This window comes from Callospermophilus lateralis, chromosome 15 (genome assembly GCF_048772815.1).
Source record: "Callospermophilus lateralis isolate mCalLat2 chromosome 15, mCalLat2.hap1, whole genome shotgun sequence".
In the NCBI taxonomy this organism is placed as follows: Eukaryota; Metazoa; Chordata; class Mammalia; order Rodentia; family Sciuridae; genus Callospermophilus; species Callospermophilus lateralis.
This window is the reverse complement of record NC_135319.1, coordinates 22137172-22154009: the sequence shown is the minus strand read 5'-3', so window position 1 is coordinate 22154009 and position 16838 is coordinate 22137172. Positions and strand designations below refer to the sequence as shown.

At 44.0% G+C, this 16838-nt stretch overlaps 2 protein-coding genes across 3 annotated transcripts in view; both read right to left on the bottom strand.

Moving 5' to 3' along the window:
• C15H10orf53 (chromosome 15 C10orf53 homolog) overlaps positions 1-1556 on the bottom strand; it is a 30553-nt gene extending 28997 nt beyond the window's left edge. The window contains 1 exon segment of the mRNA XM_076835341.1: positions 1460-1556. Within this exon segment, the coding sequence (XP_076691456.1) occupies positions 1460-1556 (97 nt within the window).
• A 7390-nt stretch (positions 1557-8946) lies between these two features.
• Chat (choline O-acetyltransferase) overlaps positions 8947-16838 on the bottom strand; it is a 48089-nt gene continuing 40197 nt past the window's right edge. For both annotated transcript variants that reach the window (XM_076834770.1, XM_076834769.1), the window contains 4 exons: positions 15948-16089; positions 15759-15821; positions 11249-11386; positions 8947-9216 (listed from right to left, as the gene is read on the bottom strand). In XM_076834770.1, the coding sequence (XP_076690885.1) occupies positions 8947-9216; positions 11249-11386; positions 15759-15821; positions 15948-16089 (613 nt within the window). The remainder of the gene's footprint in view (positions 9217-11248; positions 11387-15758; positions 15822-15947; positions 16090-16838) is intronic.

The window sequence follows — 16838 nt, the reverse complement described above, 5'->3', positions numbered from 1 at the left end:
TTTGCCCTTGCCTACCACATCCACCCTCTCAGGCAGTAGCATTGCTTTTATTTTGACCCATTATCCCTTTTGTGGCTATCCTGGTCCAAGCTACTCTCATCTTGATCCTGGACCACCCTCAAATTGTCCTTTCTTCCACATTTGACCCCTCTAATTTGAGTTCTAAACAGTTCTCAGACCAGCCGTGGTTTCGTCTCCCTGCCTAGAGTTTTTATGTGACCCTGGAGGATCTGGCCCCTGTCTATCTATCCAGATTCATTCACTTCAACAATTCCATCATTTTTCCATGCCTCCAACTTTTGCAGGTATCAGTGCTTCTGCCTGGAATGCCTCCGCTACCTCCTGGCAGTGGTGAGGATTGAACCCAGGGACTTATACATGACGGGCAAGCACTTCACCACTGACCTATACCCCCATGCCTCAGGATTGTTTGTGACAGTCTTTACCTGGTTAGTTTCTATTCATTCTTTTTTGGGGGTTGGGATTGGGGATGGAATTGAACCCAGGGGTGCTTTTCTACTGAGCTACATCCCAAGACTCTTTTTACAATTTTTTATTTTGAGACAGGGTTTCACTAGTTGCATGGCCTCAAACTTCCCATCCTCTTGCCTCAGCCTCTTGAGTTGCTGGGACTACAGGCATGCACCAATCATGACCTGCTTCTACTCATTCTGTAAATCTCAACTCAAATGTAATTCCTCAAATGAACCCTTTTCTCCACCATGTCACCCTCCACTTTCTGTGCTTCGGCACACCTGTCATTTAATAGTCAACAATGATAAGATCACTTTAAGGACATACAGCATGGTTCAACAGTGTGTCCTAGATACCTGGAAGAATGTCCCACACATATTAGATGTTCAGTAAGTGTTTGGGGCATAAATGATCAAGGAACAAAATCTCAGCACTCCCATTTTCCATCCATTTGACTTGGAAAAGTCACTTAATATTCCTTTTTTTTTTTTTTTTAAGAGAGAGTGAGAGAGAGAGAGAATTTTTTAAATATTTATTTTTCAGTTATCGGCAGACACAACATCTTTGTTTGTTTGTGGTGCTGAGGATCAAACCCGGGCCGCACGCAGGCCAGGCGAGTGCGCAACCGCTTGTGCCACATCCCCAGCCCACTTAATATTCCTGATTCCCTGTTTCCTGATTCATAAAGAAGGGTTATTTAATTTTTAAAATTTTATATTATTATTATTATTATTATTATTATCATCATTATTTTATCAAGGTGGGCCTTAGGCTCATGTTTTCATCCACTCTTGTGTCCAAACAATGAAAGCCAGAGGAAGCTGTTTAATCATCCTGGGTAGTGTGGGCTCTGGGAAGACTTCCTGGGGGAGGTGGCACTTGGTTAGGATCTAAAGGGGGTCTAAAGAAATCTAGGCAGAGAGCACACACTGCATGGATGCTGGGAGGTTGCGGCTCACAGAAAGCCAGGCGTGGGGTGGCCCACCTTGCAGGCCCTCCAGGCGGAAGGTGCGGTGTTCCACTGAGAGCCCCGCCGCGCTGTATGGCCCGTAGCGCAAGATGACCACAGCGTTCCTCGGCATGGCGCTCGCTGCGGCCAGAGGCTGCAGCCCGGGATACCAAACAACACGCGTTGCTGGGTAACCGCTCTTCCTGCCCCTGAGGACTGGGCGAGGCCTCGAGTGGGCGGGACTAAGGCGGGGCTCGGGAATTCCCTTGCGAGGCAGGATAAGTCACAATAACCGACGTTTACGGTGCAGATATAGGAAGTTTGTGTCAGGCTACAGTGCTAATCACTTTGCAGATTTGTCTTATATATATATATATATGTGACCCTGGAGGATCTGGCCCCTGTCTATCTCTCTCTCTCTCTCTCTCTCTATCTATCTATCTATCTATATCTCCCAGGGGATTAAACTCGGGGGCATTCGGCCACTAGGTCACATGCCATATCCCCAGCCCTATTTTGTATTTTATTTAGAGACAGGGTCTCCCTGAGTTGCTTAGCACCTCCCCATTGCTAAGGCTGGCTTTGAACTTGGGATCCTCCTGTCTCAGCCTCCCGAGCCGCTGGAATTACAGGTGGTGATTTCTCATAATTTAACCATGATATTATCCCTATGAAGTAAGTTGCATTTTGTATTTTTTATTTAAAAAAAAAAAAAAAAAAAGGTCAAGCAACAAGCCAAGCAGGGGTTTGATTTAGAAAATTTTTGCATTTCCTCTACTTTTTTGCCTGCTTTTGGATTGATTCAATATGTTTTTTTAATCATTCAGTTTCTCCTCGTTTGAAAGTTGTTTCTTTAGTTAAAGAACAGAATGGTGAGCCCACAGCTCAGGTTTGTCCTTACTCTTGTATGCAAGCCGTGGAAGTCTATTTGGTGAAGATAAAACTACAGGTTCTATTCATTTGCTGGGTTCTGCCAGTTGGAATGCAGACCTAAAAGACATCCACTACTTCTAGCTCTGGCCTCTAAAACCTCTTCTGCACTCCTGCTGGCTCTCTCCTCATTGTCAGTCAGACACAGAGGATGCCAGGAGGACCTGGAGGTCCCATGGATTGAGGGACCCAAAACCTGTCAGGCGACTGGATCTCTGAATATCTGCACTGAATAAAGCCGGGCAAATCTGCATCAGTCTGTGACAGGAGCAAGAAGGAACAATTATTCTGCAACCGCTGAGATTTCGAAGTTGTTTATTACAATGATTAGTGAAATCTAATAATTACACCCTTGAAATTACAACATATATCTTTAATTTCCAAAAATCAATGGTAACTGTTATTTTTTATCCTCCTTTTGAACAGTAAAAAGATTTAAAAACCCTTTATCATTACTATTTCTCCCATCATATGTTCTTGTTTCTGTGTTTTAATTCTTTCTGTGAGTACAATCGGTTCTATTATGATACATATTTCTTTGAAGTTAGTTTATACATGTTTGGTAAATAGAGGGATGATGCCAGTAGAATTCTGAATTGGGGTGGGGGTCATAAATAATTTCCCCCAGCACATTGTTTTCACCATCAAATGACAACTGAACTCACCAACAGAGTTGAGTACAGTAAATTGGGGAGGAATGTGGAACAGTACTGACATTGTTAATCTTCCTGCTGGCTCAGTATGGCCGGGTGTCCTGTCTTAGGGGATTCATATTGGCTGGTTCTCTCTAAGTTTTATATACTTTTTATGAGGCAAAAATCATCATTTCATTTTAATGTTTTTTATTTATTATAAATTTAACTGTAGCATTAACTTTGCTAAAAATTTTAGAAGTATCATTATTGCTTTGTTGTTATTGTTACTGTTCTGTTTTCATGTTTATCACTTGCTTTCTACGGTTTCACTGTAAGGTGCCTATGTATAAATTTATTTTTATTTATCCTGCTTGGAATTTGTAGAGATTCTTGAAACTAAATTAATGCTCTTTATTAGTTTTTGGAAAAGCTTGAGATATTACTTTTTTCTTCCCCACTTGGTACTGGTGATTGAATCCAGGAGTGCGTTACCACTGAGCTCCATCCCCAGCCCTTTGTATTTTTTCGTTTGAGACAGAGTCTCACACTAATTTGCTTAGGGCCTCACTAAGTTGCTGAGGCTGACCTTGAACTGTGATCCTGCCTCAGCCTCCTGAGTCCATGGGATTACAGGTTTACACAACCATGACTGGTTGAGCCATTAGTTCTTCACAGGCTACTTCTGTTCCATTTTTACATTTCACGGACTCTAAATATGCTAGACCTTCTTACCATATTCTTTATGTTTCTTCTCTTTGGTATTTTTTTCTCTTTTTACCCCTCTTTCCCTGCTTTTTTTTTTTCTAGAATGTATATATGCTTGTACACTATATATGTGCAATTGTTCATTTTTATATATAATCCAGTTTACTAATTTTCTTTTCATCTGTGTCTTCACTTAGGTGAAAGCCATCAACTTGGTTATTTATTTTCCAATTCTAGAATTTTAGTCTGTTCCTTTTCAAATTTTCTGTGTCACTTTGTATAATGTTTCCCTCCATATGTGTTTGGTGTGTCCATATGTGTTTGGTGTGTCCCAGAAAGTGGTTTTGTATTTGATTCTGCTGAGGTCCTTTGGGTCTTACTGACCCAGGCCAATTTTTTTTTTCATGCCAGGCTTTAAATCTGGGGCACTTAACCACTGAACCATATCCCCAGCCCTTTTTTATTTTTTATTTTGAGACAGGGTTTTGCTAAATTGCTGAGCCTGGCTTTGAACTTGTGATTCTCCTGCATCAGCTGGGATTACAGGTGTGTACCACTGTACTGGGCCCAATTGTTTTTTTTTTTTTTTTTTTTTAATTATAGTCTTAGAGGTCCTACTTTACATAGAAGGTGTGTTGATTCAAAGTCCTCATGTGGCTCAAGTTTGTGGTTTTGATTTCTCATGATTGTGTCTCCTTGTCTTCTACAGCCCCGAGTACATGGCAGATTTCTTCATTGCTCCCTTGAGCCAATGGAAAGGGTTTTTCTGTTTTTGTTTTTGTTTTTTTTTTTTTTCACAAGGTTGGGATACCTCTAGGAGGTCTTGGTTTTGTGGAGGGAGTTCCTAGCTGCTTTTCCCACCTTCCATGGGCTACATGGCCTTTCAACTGGCAGCAAGGGTAAACCCCACCAGCCCCACTGGGGTCTGGGTCTGTCTGACGCACCTTTAGCTTTTGCTTATTGTTGTGTTTTGAACATCCTTCAGTTTATTCTGGAATATGAAGATTCCTTCCTTCCTTCTTTACCTCCCTACGTCTTTCCTCCCTCCTTTCTCCCTCCCTTCCTTCTTTCTTTCCTTCCTCATTTTCCTGGGGATTGAACCCACAGTGTTTTATCTCTGAGCCACATCCCTAGCCCTTTTTTTCCGGGGATTGAACTCAGGGGTATTCAGCCACTGAGCCACATCCCCAGCCCTATGTTGAATTTTATTTAGAGACAGAGTCTCACTGAGTTGCTTAGCACATCACTTTTGCTGAGGCTGGCTTTGAACTAAGTATCCTCCTGCTTCAGCCTCCCAAGCCACTGAGATGTGCCCTGTGCCAGCCCCTTTTCTCTCTTGACCCCTATAGCTTTTATTTTTATTCTATTGTTTTTTTTCTTAAGAGATAAGTTCTCAATAAAGTGCCAGGTTGGCTTCAATACAGGCAGAGATACTCCTGCCTCAGCCTCCCAAGTATCTGTGACTACAAGTATGTACCACTGCACCCAACTTCCCTATATCTTTTAGACATTTGCCACTATTGCTGGCAAAATATAGACAAAGGCCAAAGAATTGTTGATCCAGTTCACAGAATTTACAGCATTATATTTTATAGCATTTGTCAGTAGATACAATGACAGGTGACATCTTTCTTGGCATTAGGTTTTATTGAATACAGAGTTACAGTCTTTTAAATAAGTTGAATAGAATGCTTTCAATATACAGTTCTTTAATCATACATATATTTCTTTAAAGCACAAAACTATAAATTAAGATGGAAAGGCTATAAATACACATGTACATATTGCCATAAATCTATAACTATTTTATAAAAATAGAACTTAAATATTAACTTTATATATTTTGGCAACTTAGCAGTATTGTAAGGTGGCCACATTTATTATGCATCACTTTTCCAAATGACTGTCTCATTTTCCATCTCTTTGGGGACACATGGAACAATCTCCTTTTCCCAGAGTCCCCACAGAAATGCCCATGGCCATGGCTCAGTGTTGCCTTTGCATAAAGACGTAGTGGACCCATCTGTTCTTGGAGGGGGAAGACCAGCTTCCAGCCCCTTCCTCAGAGAGAAGAGGTGTTCCCTCCAGCCAAGTGTCTGCCATCCATGATTCTCAAACCCTCACAGTGAATGGTTTAATATCTGAATATACAGAGTGAGTTCCCTTTCCCTATATTCAGAGAATAGCAGCTATGAACTTGGTTCTGTCCGAGCAGTGTGAACAATCCTGCTGGGGAAAGCCATTCTGAAAGTGGGCGTTACTGCCCACCTGCCACACGAGACCTTTGCGCATATGGTTTCCATCCCTCAGAGCCTGGCAAGATGGGGAGACTGTTGTTCTCATTTGACAATGGAGGGAATTAAGTCTCTGGGCATTTAAATCACTTGGCCACGTTCAGTGTGGCTGCCTGACCCTACAGTCAGAGAATTTTGTCTGCAGAAAAATCCACGGAGGGAAACTGGAAGAGAATTCAGATCTGGCACTGAGGTCACTGAGTGAGATCAGACAGGTGGCTAGCATTCAGAAGGTAGACTGCAGGTCCCCAGAAACCCCCAGAGTCTTTGGGCTGCGAGTTGCCAAGAGAAACTGGAAGGTAGGCATCAGGGGAAGCCACAGGGACCTACAGACCAGTGGCTTAAGTTTAAATGTTAGAAGCCAGTGGCCAAATCTCCCCCATCATCCAATAGGAGATCTTCCTCCTAAAACCAGGGTCTCAAGGACTCCTCCCCTTTGGGTTGCTTGTGTTCTCAAATAGCTAAGCAAGGTCAAATGCCTGCCTCACCTTAGCCCACCTGTGGCAACCCAAAGCAAGGTGCAGACAGCTTTCACATGGCCCAGAGAAGGGACTCTTGCAGTATCCCTGGGTCAGAGTGGATGGAGCGCTTTGAATGACACAGAACTCACCAGGATTGGGGAGGGGGCTTTTCTAGGAACTCCACAGGAGGGCACAACAGCATAGTAGGGGGTGGGCTCTGCCTGCTCCTTGTACTTTAGATGTTTTACTTTCCCATTCTGCTTTCTCTGCCATTTAGACTTCCAACTAAAAAATTGATCTGATTTACAGAAGCTGAGAGTAGAAAGATGATTCCTAGACATAGAGGAGGGTGGGAGAAGGAAAGAGCAGAGGCGGGTCACCAGGTACAGGGTTATGGTCAGACAGAGGGGTGAGTTCTGGTGTCGTGTTGCACAGGAAGATGACTGGAGTCCATAGCATTGCGTGGTTTACTTCAAATCTAGAAGAGGGGATTTGGAATGTTCATACCGCAAAGGCGTGATAGGTGCTGGAGGTGTGCTAGATCTGCTAATAACCTTATTTGATCATCACATAGTGTACACGTGTATTGAAACATCACATTGCATCCCATAGTAAGTACAATTATTATCTGTAACTTAAAGAATTTTAAGGTGCCTCTCACACCTCCAGTACAGTCACAGCCCTGCAGGACAATCTTCACCTCACCTCCCTGTCTGGCTCTCTGTCAGCTGTACCCTCAGGCACCAGAGGCCAGAGGAGAGCCTTGTATTGGGCTCCTCCAGAATCCCTGAAGGGGAATCTTCCAAATAAAGAAGCCCAAACACTTAAGGGTATCGTGCTTGAGCCATGGAGGTCATTTCTGAAATTAATGTCAATCTGATTTTCTTTTTCTTTTCATCCACCCCCTCTCCCTCTCTACCTCCCTTTTTGGTACTGGGGGTTAAACCCAGGGACATTTTACCACCAAGCTACATCCTGTCCTTTTAATTTTTTTTATTTTGAGTTAGGGTTTCACTAAGTTGCCAAAGCTGGCCTCAAATTTTTGATCCTCTTGCCTCAGCCTCCCACGTTGCTGGGATTACAGGTATGCCAAGGTCTGATACTTTAAATCTGAAAACAAAGCCTCCTGTCCCTCCCCCAAAGAAAAGAGGTAATAACCCAGAGCTAGCCTCTGCCTTCATGCTTCATTTGGGTACACTGCATCCTGGACAGAATGGTTTTCTTAAAAAAAAATTCTCTTGAAAACAAACAAAAAAGAGTAAGGTGCAGTGGCACATGCCTGTAATCCCAGGAACTCTTTTGAGAGACTGAGGCAGGAGAATTATGAGTTCAAGGCCAGCCTTGGCAGGTTAGAGAAACCCTATTTCAAAATAAATACAAATTTTAAAAGACTGGGGATGAGCTCATAGTAGAGCAACCCCCCTAGGTTCAATCCCCAGTACCACAAAAATATGTTTTTAAATAAAAAGTTTTAAACAAAAGATAAATAATAACAACAATAGAAAAACCTGAAGCAATTCTCTTTGGCCTCCACCTATTGGCACCAATCACACACTGGGCCTGTTTAGTGTGAAGCAGGGGTGAAACAAATAGGGAAAAAAAAAAACTGCAAAAGGCATGACCTTAGTGAGTGAACCTGTCCTCCACATGTCCACTCTGCCTGCTCAGGGCCGTATGGTTTGCTCACTTTGAACTGTCCCTGATGCTGCCTGAAAAGCTCAAGAGTCACAAGTCACAAGGTCAAGGGAGACAAAATATTTTTTCTTTCTGAATAGCTGGATAAGATTTTTTGAATGCAACAGAAGGTTTCTCCCAGGGAGTGAAAGGAGAAATGTGTTTGGGACATAGGTCACTGTATTTTGTGAACTTGGAGTGTGGTGTGTGGTGTGTGTGTGTGTGTGTGTGTGTGTGTGTGTGTGTGTGTCTGTGTAGAAGGTAGAGCAGGGTCTTGCAGGACTGTATGGCTCAAAGGAGATGCTGTGAATGCCAAGGTCTGATACTTTAAATCTGAAAACAAAGCCCGCTGTCCCTCCCACAAAGAAAAGAGGTAATAACCCAGAGCTAGCCTCTGCCTTCATGCTTCATTTGGGTACACTGCATGTAATTGAGTGACTCATTATTTCATTGGGCAGAAACATTACCTGGGCACACTACATCCTGCTGGGGAGGACACATGAGCATTAAGCTTCTGAGGACTGTGGAAGGAAGACCTTGATGGGGATCTCCTACCTCCAGGCCACCTCCAAGCCAGTCTGGTTTCCCTTCCCAGTGCACAGACCAGAGGGCACCTTGATGAATAGTGATGATTCCCATGCATAACGAGGGACCCTTTCTTGCTAACCCTGCAGCCTTGTGTGATGCCTCTAGGTGACCCGTGGGTTGGGTCCTGAGGAGAGGGGAGCTACAGAAAGCTGGAGTGAGGGATGGGAGCAGGGATTTGGCAGGGTCTGGCAGCCTCAGAAGGCTGGGCTCAAGGAGCTGAAACCGAGTGGCAGGAGTCAAGGCTGGTGCCCCTGGCTGGGCCTCATGGCTTTTTCCTTTGTTGCCAATGACTTGCCGTCAGCTGGCTGCAGCGAACTGCAGAGGTCTCTCATGTCGGTAAGGCTCGCTCCCACAGCTTTTGCAAACTCTGTAGAAGAGGTTTCCTTGCAGTTGTGAAAACTGGAGATGCAGAAGAGGATGGTCTCAGGCTGGGGGTTGTAGCAGGCACCGTAGCCATTGGGGACCACAGGACCATAGCAGCAAAACATTTCCATGGTTGTGGGCACCTGAAGAAGAGATCAGGTCAGCAGCAGCTTGTTCTGAAATGCAACCTGTGAACCTGCTAGAATGTGGGGCGTTCCAATATCCCGGGGTCTCTGCTGGGTATTTGCTTCCCTATTTTCCACTCCTGGGGTTTGACTGAATTAACCAAATCAACCGATTGCTTCAGCATGGGTGGACACAGCCAGAGTCATAAAAACAAATGCATCTAACTGCATGATTTCAGAGGGAGAGGGACCCCAAGCCCACTCCCCAGTGTACAATCTGCTCTACTTGTGGAATTGGAAGCTCCCAGGGTGACCTGGTGCTGGGGCTTGGGCTGAGTCTCTTCTTCACCTGGGGGCCATTTGAGGCACAGTGGCAATCAGGGTAATTTACTAAATGGCACCCTGGTGGCACCCAACTGTTAGATGGCTTCCCACAGGGAGTAATTTATGAACTAGAGGAAATCTGGCCCATCTTCTCTGTTGATTTCCCCCAATCCTTAATTACTGTCAGTGTTGCCTGGCTGGTCTGATTTTCTTTCCACAGCCTGGCCATGCACAATTACCCAGGATTGGGCTTTTAAAAGGTTGCCATCAGCTGGAGTTTTAGTTTTGTGCCTGATATGTTTTAAAGTCAGAGTGCTAAGATTTTGTAATCTGGATCATAAACACAGTAAGTGTGTTTCAGAAGGCATTTGAGTCATGAATGCTACTTTCCAGTGGGAAAAACAACCATCAAAAAACCCACACCCTAATTAATTAATTAAACTAGCTGTCCCTAGGTGTGGGGCAGGGTTTGTTTTTAAACCTAACAGGTTTCTGGTGCTGTGTTCTGGTGCTATGTTCTCTGGCCTTCTTTAGCGATACTGGCCATTTTAATGGGGCAGAACAAACCATTAGTCTTACTAATAGAGTAACCGCATCGTCAGATAAATTTGCCGTGCAATAGCCGAAGGCCATAAAGCCATTCCAAAGCACTTTTTGCCCATGGATGGTTTCCTGAAGAATTTATGTTGTTATGTTCTGTCCTCGTTTATTCATGTCGGCAAGCTCACTGCCGTAATGACAAAATCAAATTACTGAGTGGGCTTTTATCCTCAAACACAGCTTTATCAGCCCCTTTTATTGCCCATGTCCAGCCGTTCACAGATGAGGTGGAGTTTTAGTAAATTGACGAGTGTGGGGGTATTCCTCCCCTCGACTGCTGCTTCCTGCTAATGGATTTCATTCTGTCTCTGTGACAGTGGTCCTCCAACAGAAGGGGCCTGTCTGTAGCACGGATTAGAAAATATTGGGCTGGCCACTCACCTTCTGCTATTGGTGGCATGACCCTTTATAATAATGCCTGTGACTTGTGTGGAGGGCCCATTTAAGCCTGTTGGGCTTCAAAGTCTTTGGTCCCCATGGTGGGACACTACCTCTCAGGTTGAAGGCAGTGCCGCATAATGGTTAGAGTACCGGCATGGTGTGTTCCTAGCATGGGTCTGTGTCTACCTTGGCTAAAATGGAGTCTGTGGTTATTCTCATTTAGGAGATGGCAAACCAGTACTCTGAACTTTTAGATTATTTTGTCAAAGGTGACATAACTTGTAAGAAGCAGAGACAGGCAGAGGAGGGAGGGATGGAGAGAATGGTTAATGGGTATGGGGTGGGGGGGTGGTTAGATAGGAGGAATCAGTTCTAATGTTCTATGGCACAGTAGGGTAGATGGTTGACAACAATTAATGAAATATTTCAAAATGGATAGTAAAGAAGATTTTCAATGTTCCCAACACAAAGAAATGATAAATGTCTGAGGTGATAGATATGTTAATTATCCTGATCTGACCATTACACATTGTATATAAGTACAGCAATATCACACTGTACCCTGTAAATATGCATAATTACTATGTGTCAATTAAAATTTTAAAAATTTTTTGAAAGAGGCAGAGGTAGAGTCAGAACTTGCCTGACTCCAGTCAGTGGGCTCTCAACTGCTGAGCCCTCTAGAAAGCTCACTGCTTACACTCTGGGTTCTCTTGGGTCATGACTGTGCATACAGGGGCTGTACCTGGCTGGTGGAGAGGACAAATCGGTTGCTCATGAGATATGTCTCATCTGTAAACATCTCAGGTGGCTCCTTGTACAGATCCCGGGCCAGCTCCCGCAGTGCTAGCAGGTGGTTGTCGATGGCCATTCCTGTTATGGCCTGGGTGGTTGGGGACAAAGAACAAGAGATGGGACATGGGCTCCTCTGTGCATCCTTTTCCCTTACTCTCTACTCCACAACACTAATGGTGACTCCAACAGTCATGGCTCATGCTTACCCAGTGCTTGCTGCAGCCAAAGTAAGTGAGTGGACACTTAGTATCACCACTTTACTTCTGCCCCTTGGGCCCGGTGCATTTCTGCAGGTATAGGATGAATCCAGAGCAGGTTGGACTGTACCCTGAGGATGTCTGAGTTAAAGGTCAGCAAGCATCCACTGTACACCCACATCCACATGGTGCTCTAATGGAGGAGTGAGGTTAACCTGGCCAACCCAAGTACCAACCTGCTCAGACCTGGGAGGGAGTTTGGGGAGAAGGTTGTGTGCTGGGTCCAGGGACTACTGAGCCCCATTCAAGCATTGGGAAGGGTGTCTCTGATTGTCATGGTGGGGGGACTCTCTGATCACAATCAATGCTTCATCCTTTAGCAGGAGACTAAGGAAGGCAGGCCAGAGAGCAAAAGGTCTGTTGCTGAAATCTTTGCCACTTTGTGGGCCCCAGATCAATTCACTTTATCTAGATTCGTAATCTAAGAAATCATTTTGAGTCAGGAGCTAGATAACTTAGCAGAGGCTCTGCTGACATTTTCAAGGGGAAACAGCTACTTGAATAATGAGATATTTTCTCTCTCTCTTTTAAAAAAAAAATTACAAAGATAAACTCTTATAAAATCATAGGCTAATAGAGCTAGGGCTTCAGAATTTGAATGCAGGAGGGACTCAGAGGGGTGGTGTGTCTGGAAGTGGGACCAGGGCACTAGTTCTGACCTTACTTTATTTGCATACTGTTGTTATTATTATTATTATTATTATTATTATTATTATTATTATTACATGTTTATCTAGGGGCAATTGGGGGACTGTGGAGACTTGCGGGGAGGGCTATCCCATCCCTATAGCAGTAAACTTTAGATTAACTTCAGGGTAAGTGTAAATTTGGGGGTTTCATAGTTCATAAATTGGCCGTTTCCTGCTACAGCCCGTCACAGGGGGAAAACTTCCTTCCCTGTAAACTTTGCTTAGGTTTACAAAGCACGTTTTGGGATTTGACAGCTGTTCTCTTTCAGTTGAGAATGAATGCATAAAGATGTGATGCATAAGGTCTTTTGCTAAATCTTGGCCACTTTGTGGGCTCCAGATCAATTCACTGAATCTAGATTCATAATCTTCAGAGGCCCCAGGCTCTCTAAAGGCACCTAGTTAACAGTCTGAAAAGACAAGGTATACAAACCACAGCTCACTTTGTATGTTTTATTTATTTATTTACTTGTCTGTTTGCTTTGCAGTGCTGGGGATTAAACCCAGGACCTCATGCATGCTAGGCAAGCACTCTACCACTGAACGGCACCCCCATTCCCCCATCTCACCTTAGATGTGCCCCATTAGGACAGACAGGAAGAGCTACGAGCCTGTCCATAAAGGAGATGGCTCTTTTCATTTCTCAGGCCACCTCTATTTAAGCTCTGATTTGTGTTGGTCCAAAAAAGCAGCCGCTTTCTAGAGCAGCTGATCCACCTCTGTTTCACCAACTCTGTACCAACTGCAGCAAGAGCTGAGTTAACAGGATGTTTAGATTAGAGCCATGAATAGTTATGAGTAAAACGACTCATGGTTCAGGCTCTCATTTAGGGAAACTTTCAGTGTCCACCATATGCCTGGTACTTCGAGGTACTGAGCAACAATGGAGAACAGAGGAGTCAAAGTCGGAGCCCTCATAGAGCTTATGGTATAGTGGGGGTTGGGGGACAGGGAGCCACCAACTACCAAAAAACATACCATCATAAATGAGGAAAGAGATGGGAAGGAGAAGTATAAGGTGATAAAAGAGTTCATGAGAGGGCACCTAAACCACATTGTCTCTGTTATCCAGTCTTAGGTATTCAGTTATAGCAGTTAACACTAACAAATCAACCAGCCCTCTTCTTTTCAACCCCCATATCCACCCTGTTTTTGTGGGTGTCCACAATGCCTGAGACACCCCAAGGCTCTGCAGTGCAGTTCATTGGGGACCCCGGCTTCTCTTGCTGTTTGCTAAGTCAGTTGCTAGCTGTTCTACTTTCTAGCTTGGACACTTTGATGTTACCTTCTTTCCCATTCTCTTTGCCCTACTGTATTTATGGGTTAAAAAATTCCTGTCTTTTTAGAGAGTTTCAGAGTGAGTGCCATAAACCCTTGTGTTCAGTTTAGTATGTTAAATCAAAAGTTTGCGTTGTCTTCTTTAACCCCTCCCCACGTTGCCCAGTGGAAGCCCTTAATCAATTCTCCTTCAGTGTCATAGAGCTTCCTAATCAGCATCTCTGCTGGTTGGCACACCACCTACCAATCCCACTGGCCCTTTGTATACTCCATACTGGGGTAAGCTTTTAACAGGAAATCCAACATCTCCTGTTCCTCTGTCCTTGGTCAGCTGTACACACAGAGCTACTTTTCTTCTAATGTCTCTTGTTCTCCCAAGACTCTTTGCCTTTGCACCTGATGTTCCCTTCTTGGGTTATCCTCTCCTCTCTTCATCCTTCAAGTCTCATGTGAAGCGCCACTTCTTCTGGAAAGTCTTTTTTGGATTTTCCAAGCAGAGGAAAGAGCTTCGTTCTCCATGTTTGCTATTTCCTCCTGAGTGCTCTTTTCACAAGGGATTGGACTTGACTTTGAACAGCCTCTCCTCCAACTATATACTAAGCTCCCCAAGGATAGGGTTTATAGGCTTCATTTTTTTTTTTTTTTTAGTACCTAGCACTTCTCCTGGCCTATAGCAGGAAAATAAAACAACAACAAAATATCCACTGAATACAGAATATAAACTTGGTGTAGTTTGAATCTGAAATGTCTCTCAAAGGCTTGTGTTAAAGGCTTAGTCCATAGGTTGGCACTATTGGATGGTGGAAATTTTAAGAGGTGGGCTTCATGGGAGGTCTTCTGGTCACTGAGGAAGGGGTGTGTGCCCTTACCAAGGATAGTGGAAACCCAACCCCTCCTCCTCCTCCTCTTTCTCTTTTGCATTCCACCATGAGGTGAATGGCTTTGCCCCACTATGGGCTCCCATCATGATGTGCTGTCACCAAAGGCCCGAAAGTCATGGGGCCAACTGACCATGGACTGAAACCTCTGAAACTGTGAGCCTAAACAAATATTTTCTCTTCTTAAGTTTATTATCTTAGGCATTTTGTTATAATAATGGAAAGCTGACTAGCAGAGTATTTAATTTTTCCCCTACAGAACAAACATAACTCTTCAGATAAAAGGGACATAGCAACTGAGAAGAAGTTGCTAAAATCCAGAGCCAGGTGCGGTGGTACACACCTGTAATCCCAGTGGCTCAGGAGGCTGAGGCAGGAGGATCACTAGTTCAAAGCCAGCCTCAGCAAAAGCGAAGTGCTAAGCAACTCAATGAGACCCTGTCTCTAAATAAAATACAAAATAGGGCTAGCGATGTGGCTCCGTGGTCGAGTGCCCCTGCATTCAATCCCCAGTACACCCCTCCCCCCCAAAAAAAAACCCTCAGAAAAAGTATTATAGTTGCTTTCAAATATATAGAGTAAAATTTGATCAAAACTTTTCATATAATCCTTCAAAGAATGTATTGGAATGAGTTTCTATCAATATATTGATTATCAGCCCGAGTAGATGCTTATTCTCTATTGTTTGCATGCAAGTGATGTCTTTGCAGTGCCAGAAAATAAATTATTTCCCTAAACCAGGGAAAAGACCCCCTTACAGTTTTTTTTAATATTTATTTTTTAGTTATAGGTGGACACAATATCTTTATTTTATTTTTATGTGGTGCTGAGGATTGAACCCGGTGCCTCATGCATGGTAGGCGAGCACTCTGCCTCTGAGCCACAACCCCCGCCCTTCCCTTACAGTTTGAATTCACTATTAATTTTCAGTGCGGGTAGCATAAATAAACACATGGAAATTAAAAGCAAAAATCAAACCTAGGTGGGAATAAATACTGCCTCCCTCGCAAGTGCAAGTACAATTGTGAAAGGTACACAAGCTGCTTCCATTTGTCAGCCCAGAACCCCTTTCCCTCACATTTGACCTCTTTTGTATAAACTGTAAAGTTCTATGTTATTATTAACATTATGGTTGTTTCAAAGGACTCCTAATACTCCTATAAAATCTGAGGAAAATAAGGAACAGGGTGCTCTCTATGTTCTAAAAACAAGAAAAGAAGACTCTGAGAGGGAGGTGGCCAAACCACTAGCAGTTGGAGATGCTGTTCTCACCCAGGGTCTTGTGCCACAGCCCCAATCCTGGCAAGCTCTGGCTCTGGGCACAGACTGTGGTCACGAGGAGGCACAACATCACTCACCATGACTGTGTACTCAGTCTGGGCTCGAATGGCATCCTTTAAAAGCAGCAGTTTCTCAGAAGCCTGTCAACAGAGCAGAGAGTCAGCACACAAGGCTTTAAGGAGCTGATGTCCAGGAGCCCAGCGGATGGGCAGCTCACAGTGGCCTCAATGTCTCCTTGTATCTCCTTAGGATGGTATGGGACTTACTGGAATGGCAGCCTTGTGGTCAGTCATGGCTCTCACAAAAGTCAATGCCTGTGGGGTGGCAGATCTGATGTTGTCCACTCGCCCCTCCCGGAATCGGCGAATGGATGCACTCTCATAAGTGGGCACCAGTCTCTGGTGGAGCCTGCAGAAGATAAAGGATGAATGGCAAATGGTAATTTATTCTCAAGGAATCATAAACACTGAAAGAAAAATAGCCTTGGCAGGCTTTATTTTTACAGTCCTGACTTGACTTGGCATAGTATTTCATTTTAATGTTAATAGAATTCTAGAGGAGAATTCCCGAAGATGAATGCTAGGGGGTCTCTAATAGGAAGAGCTGTGTACATTTTTATACATTGGAAATGCTGTGTTGATATAAAATAAGAGATGACTGGTTGCTTTTTAAAGAATTCCCAATCTGTGGGAAAACCTGGAATTTCTGGTGAGACCTGATGAGTGAGTGATTAATAGCACAGAATGGAATAATTGCACCATTAATCATTTACACCCAGGAGGGAATCCTATTTTATTTAAAACAATTCAGCCATGGCCTCTGCATTAAGGCAGGGAGGGGTTTTAGTGATGTTGAGTGTAAACTGCTGCCCAGGTCACCCTTTCATGGCTGTGCCTCTCCTTTCTTCACAAAGCAGACCTGAAAGAGGTCGTTCACTTGACCTGCGTAGGAAGGTGTGTCGGACATCTGTATGGATTATCTTGACAACCTGGTTATCCCAGCAGAGCTCATGATACTGGCCAGGATAACAGTAGCTACTCCCCACGACAATCAAGGGATACTTCTTTCCTTGTGTGTGAGAACCAGGTGAGGATCCCCAGGCTGGCACACCCCCTTTCCTACCAGTCAGTAAAATCCTTAGTGTTGAGGGTGAGAGA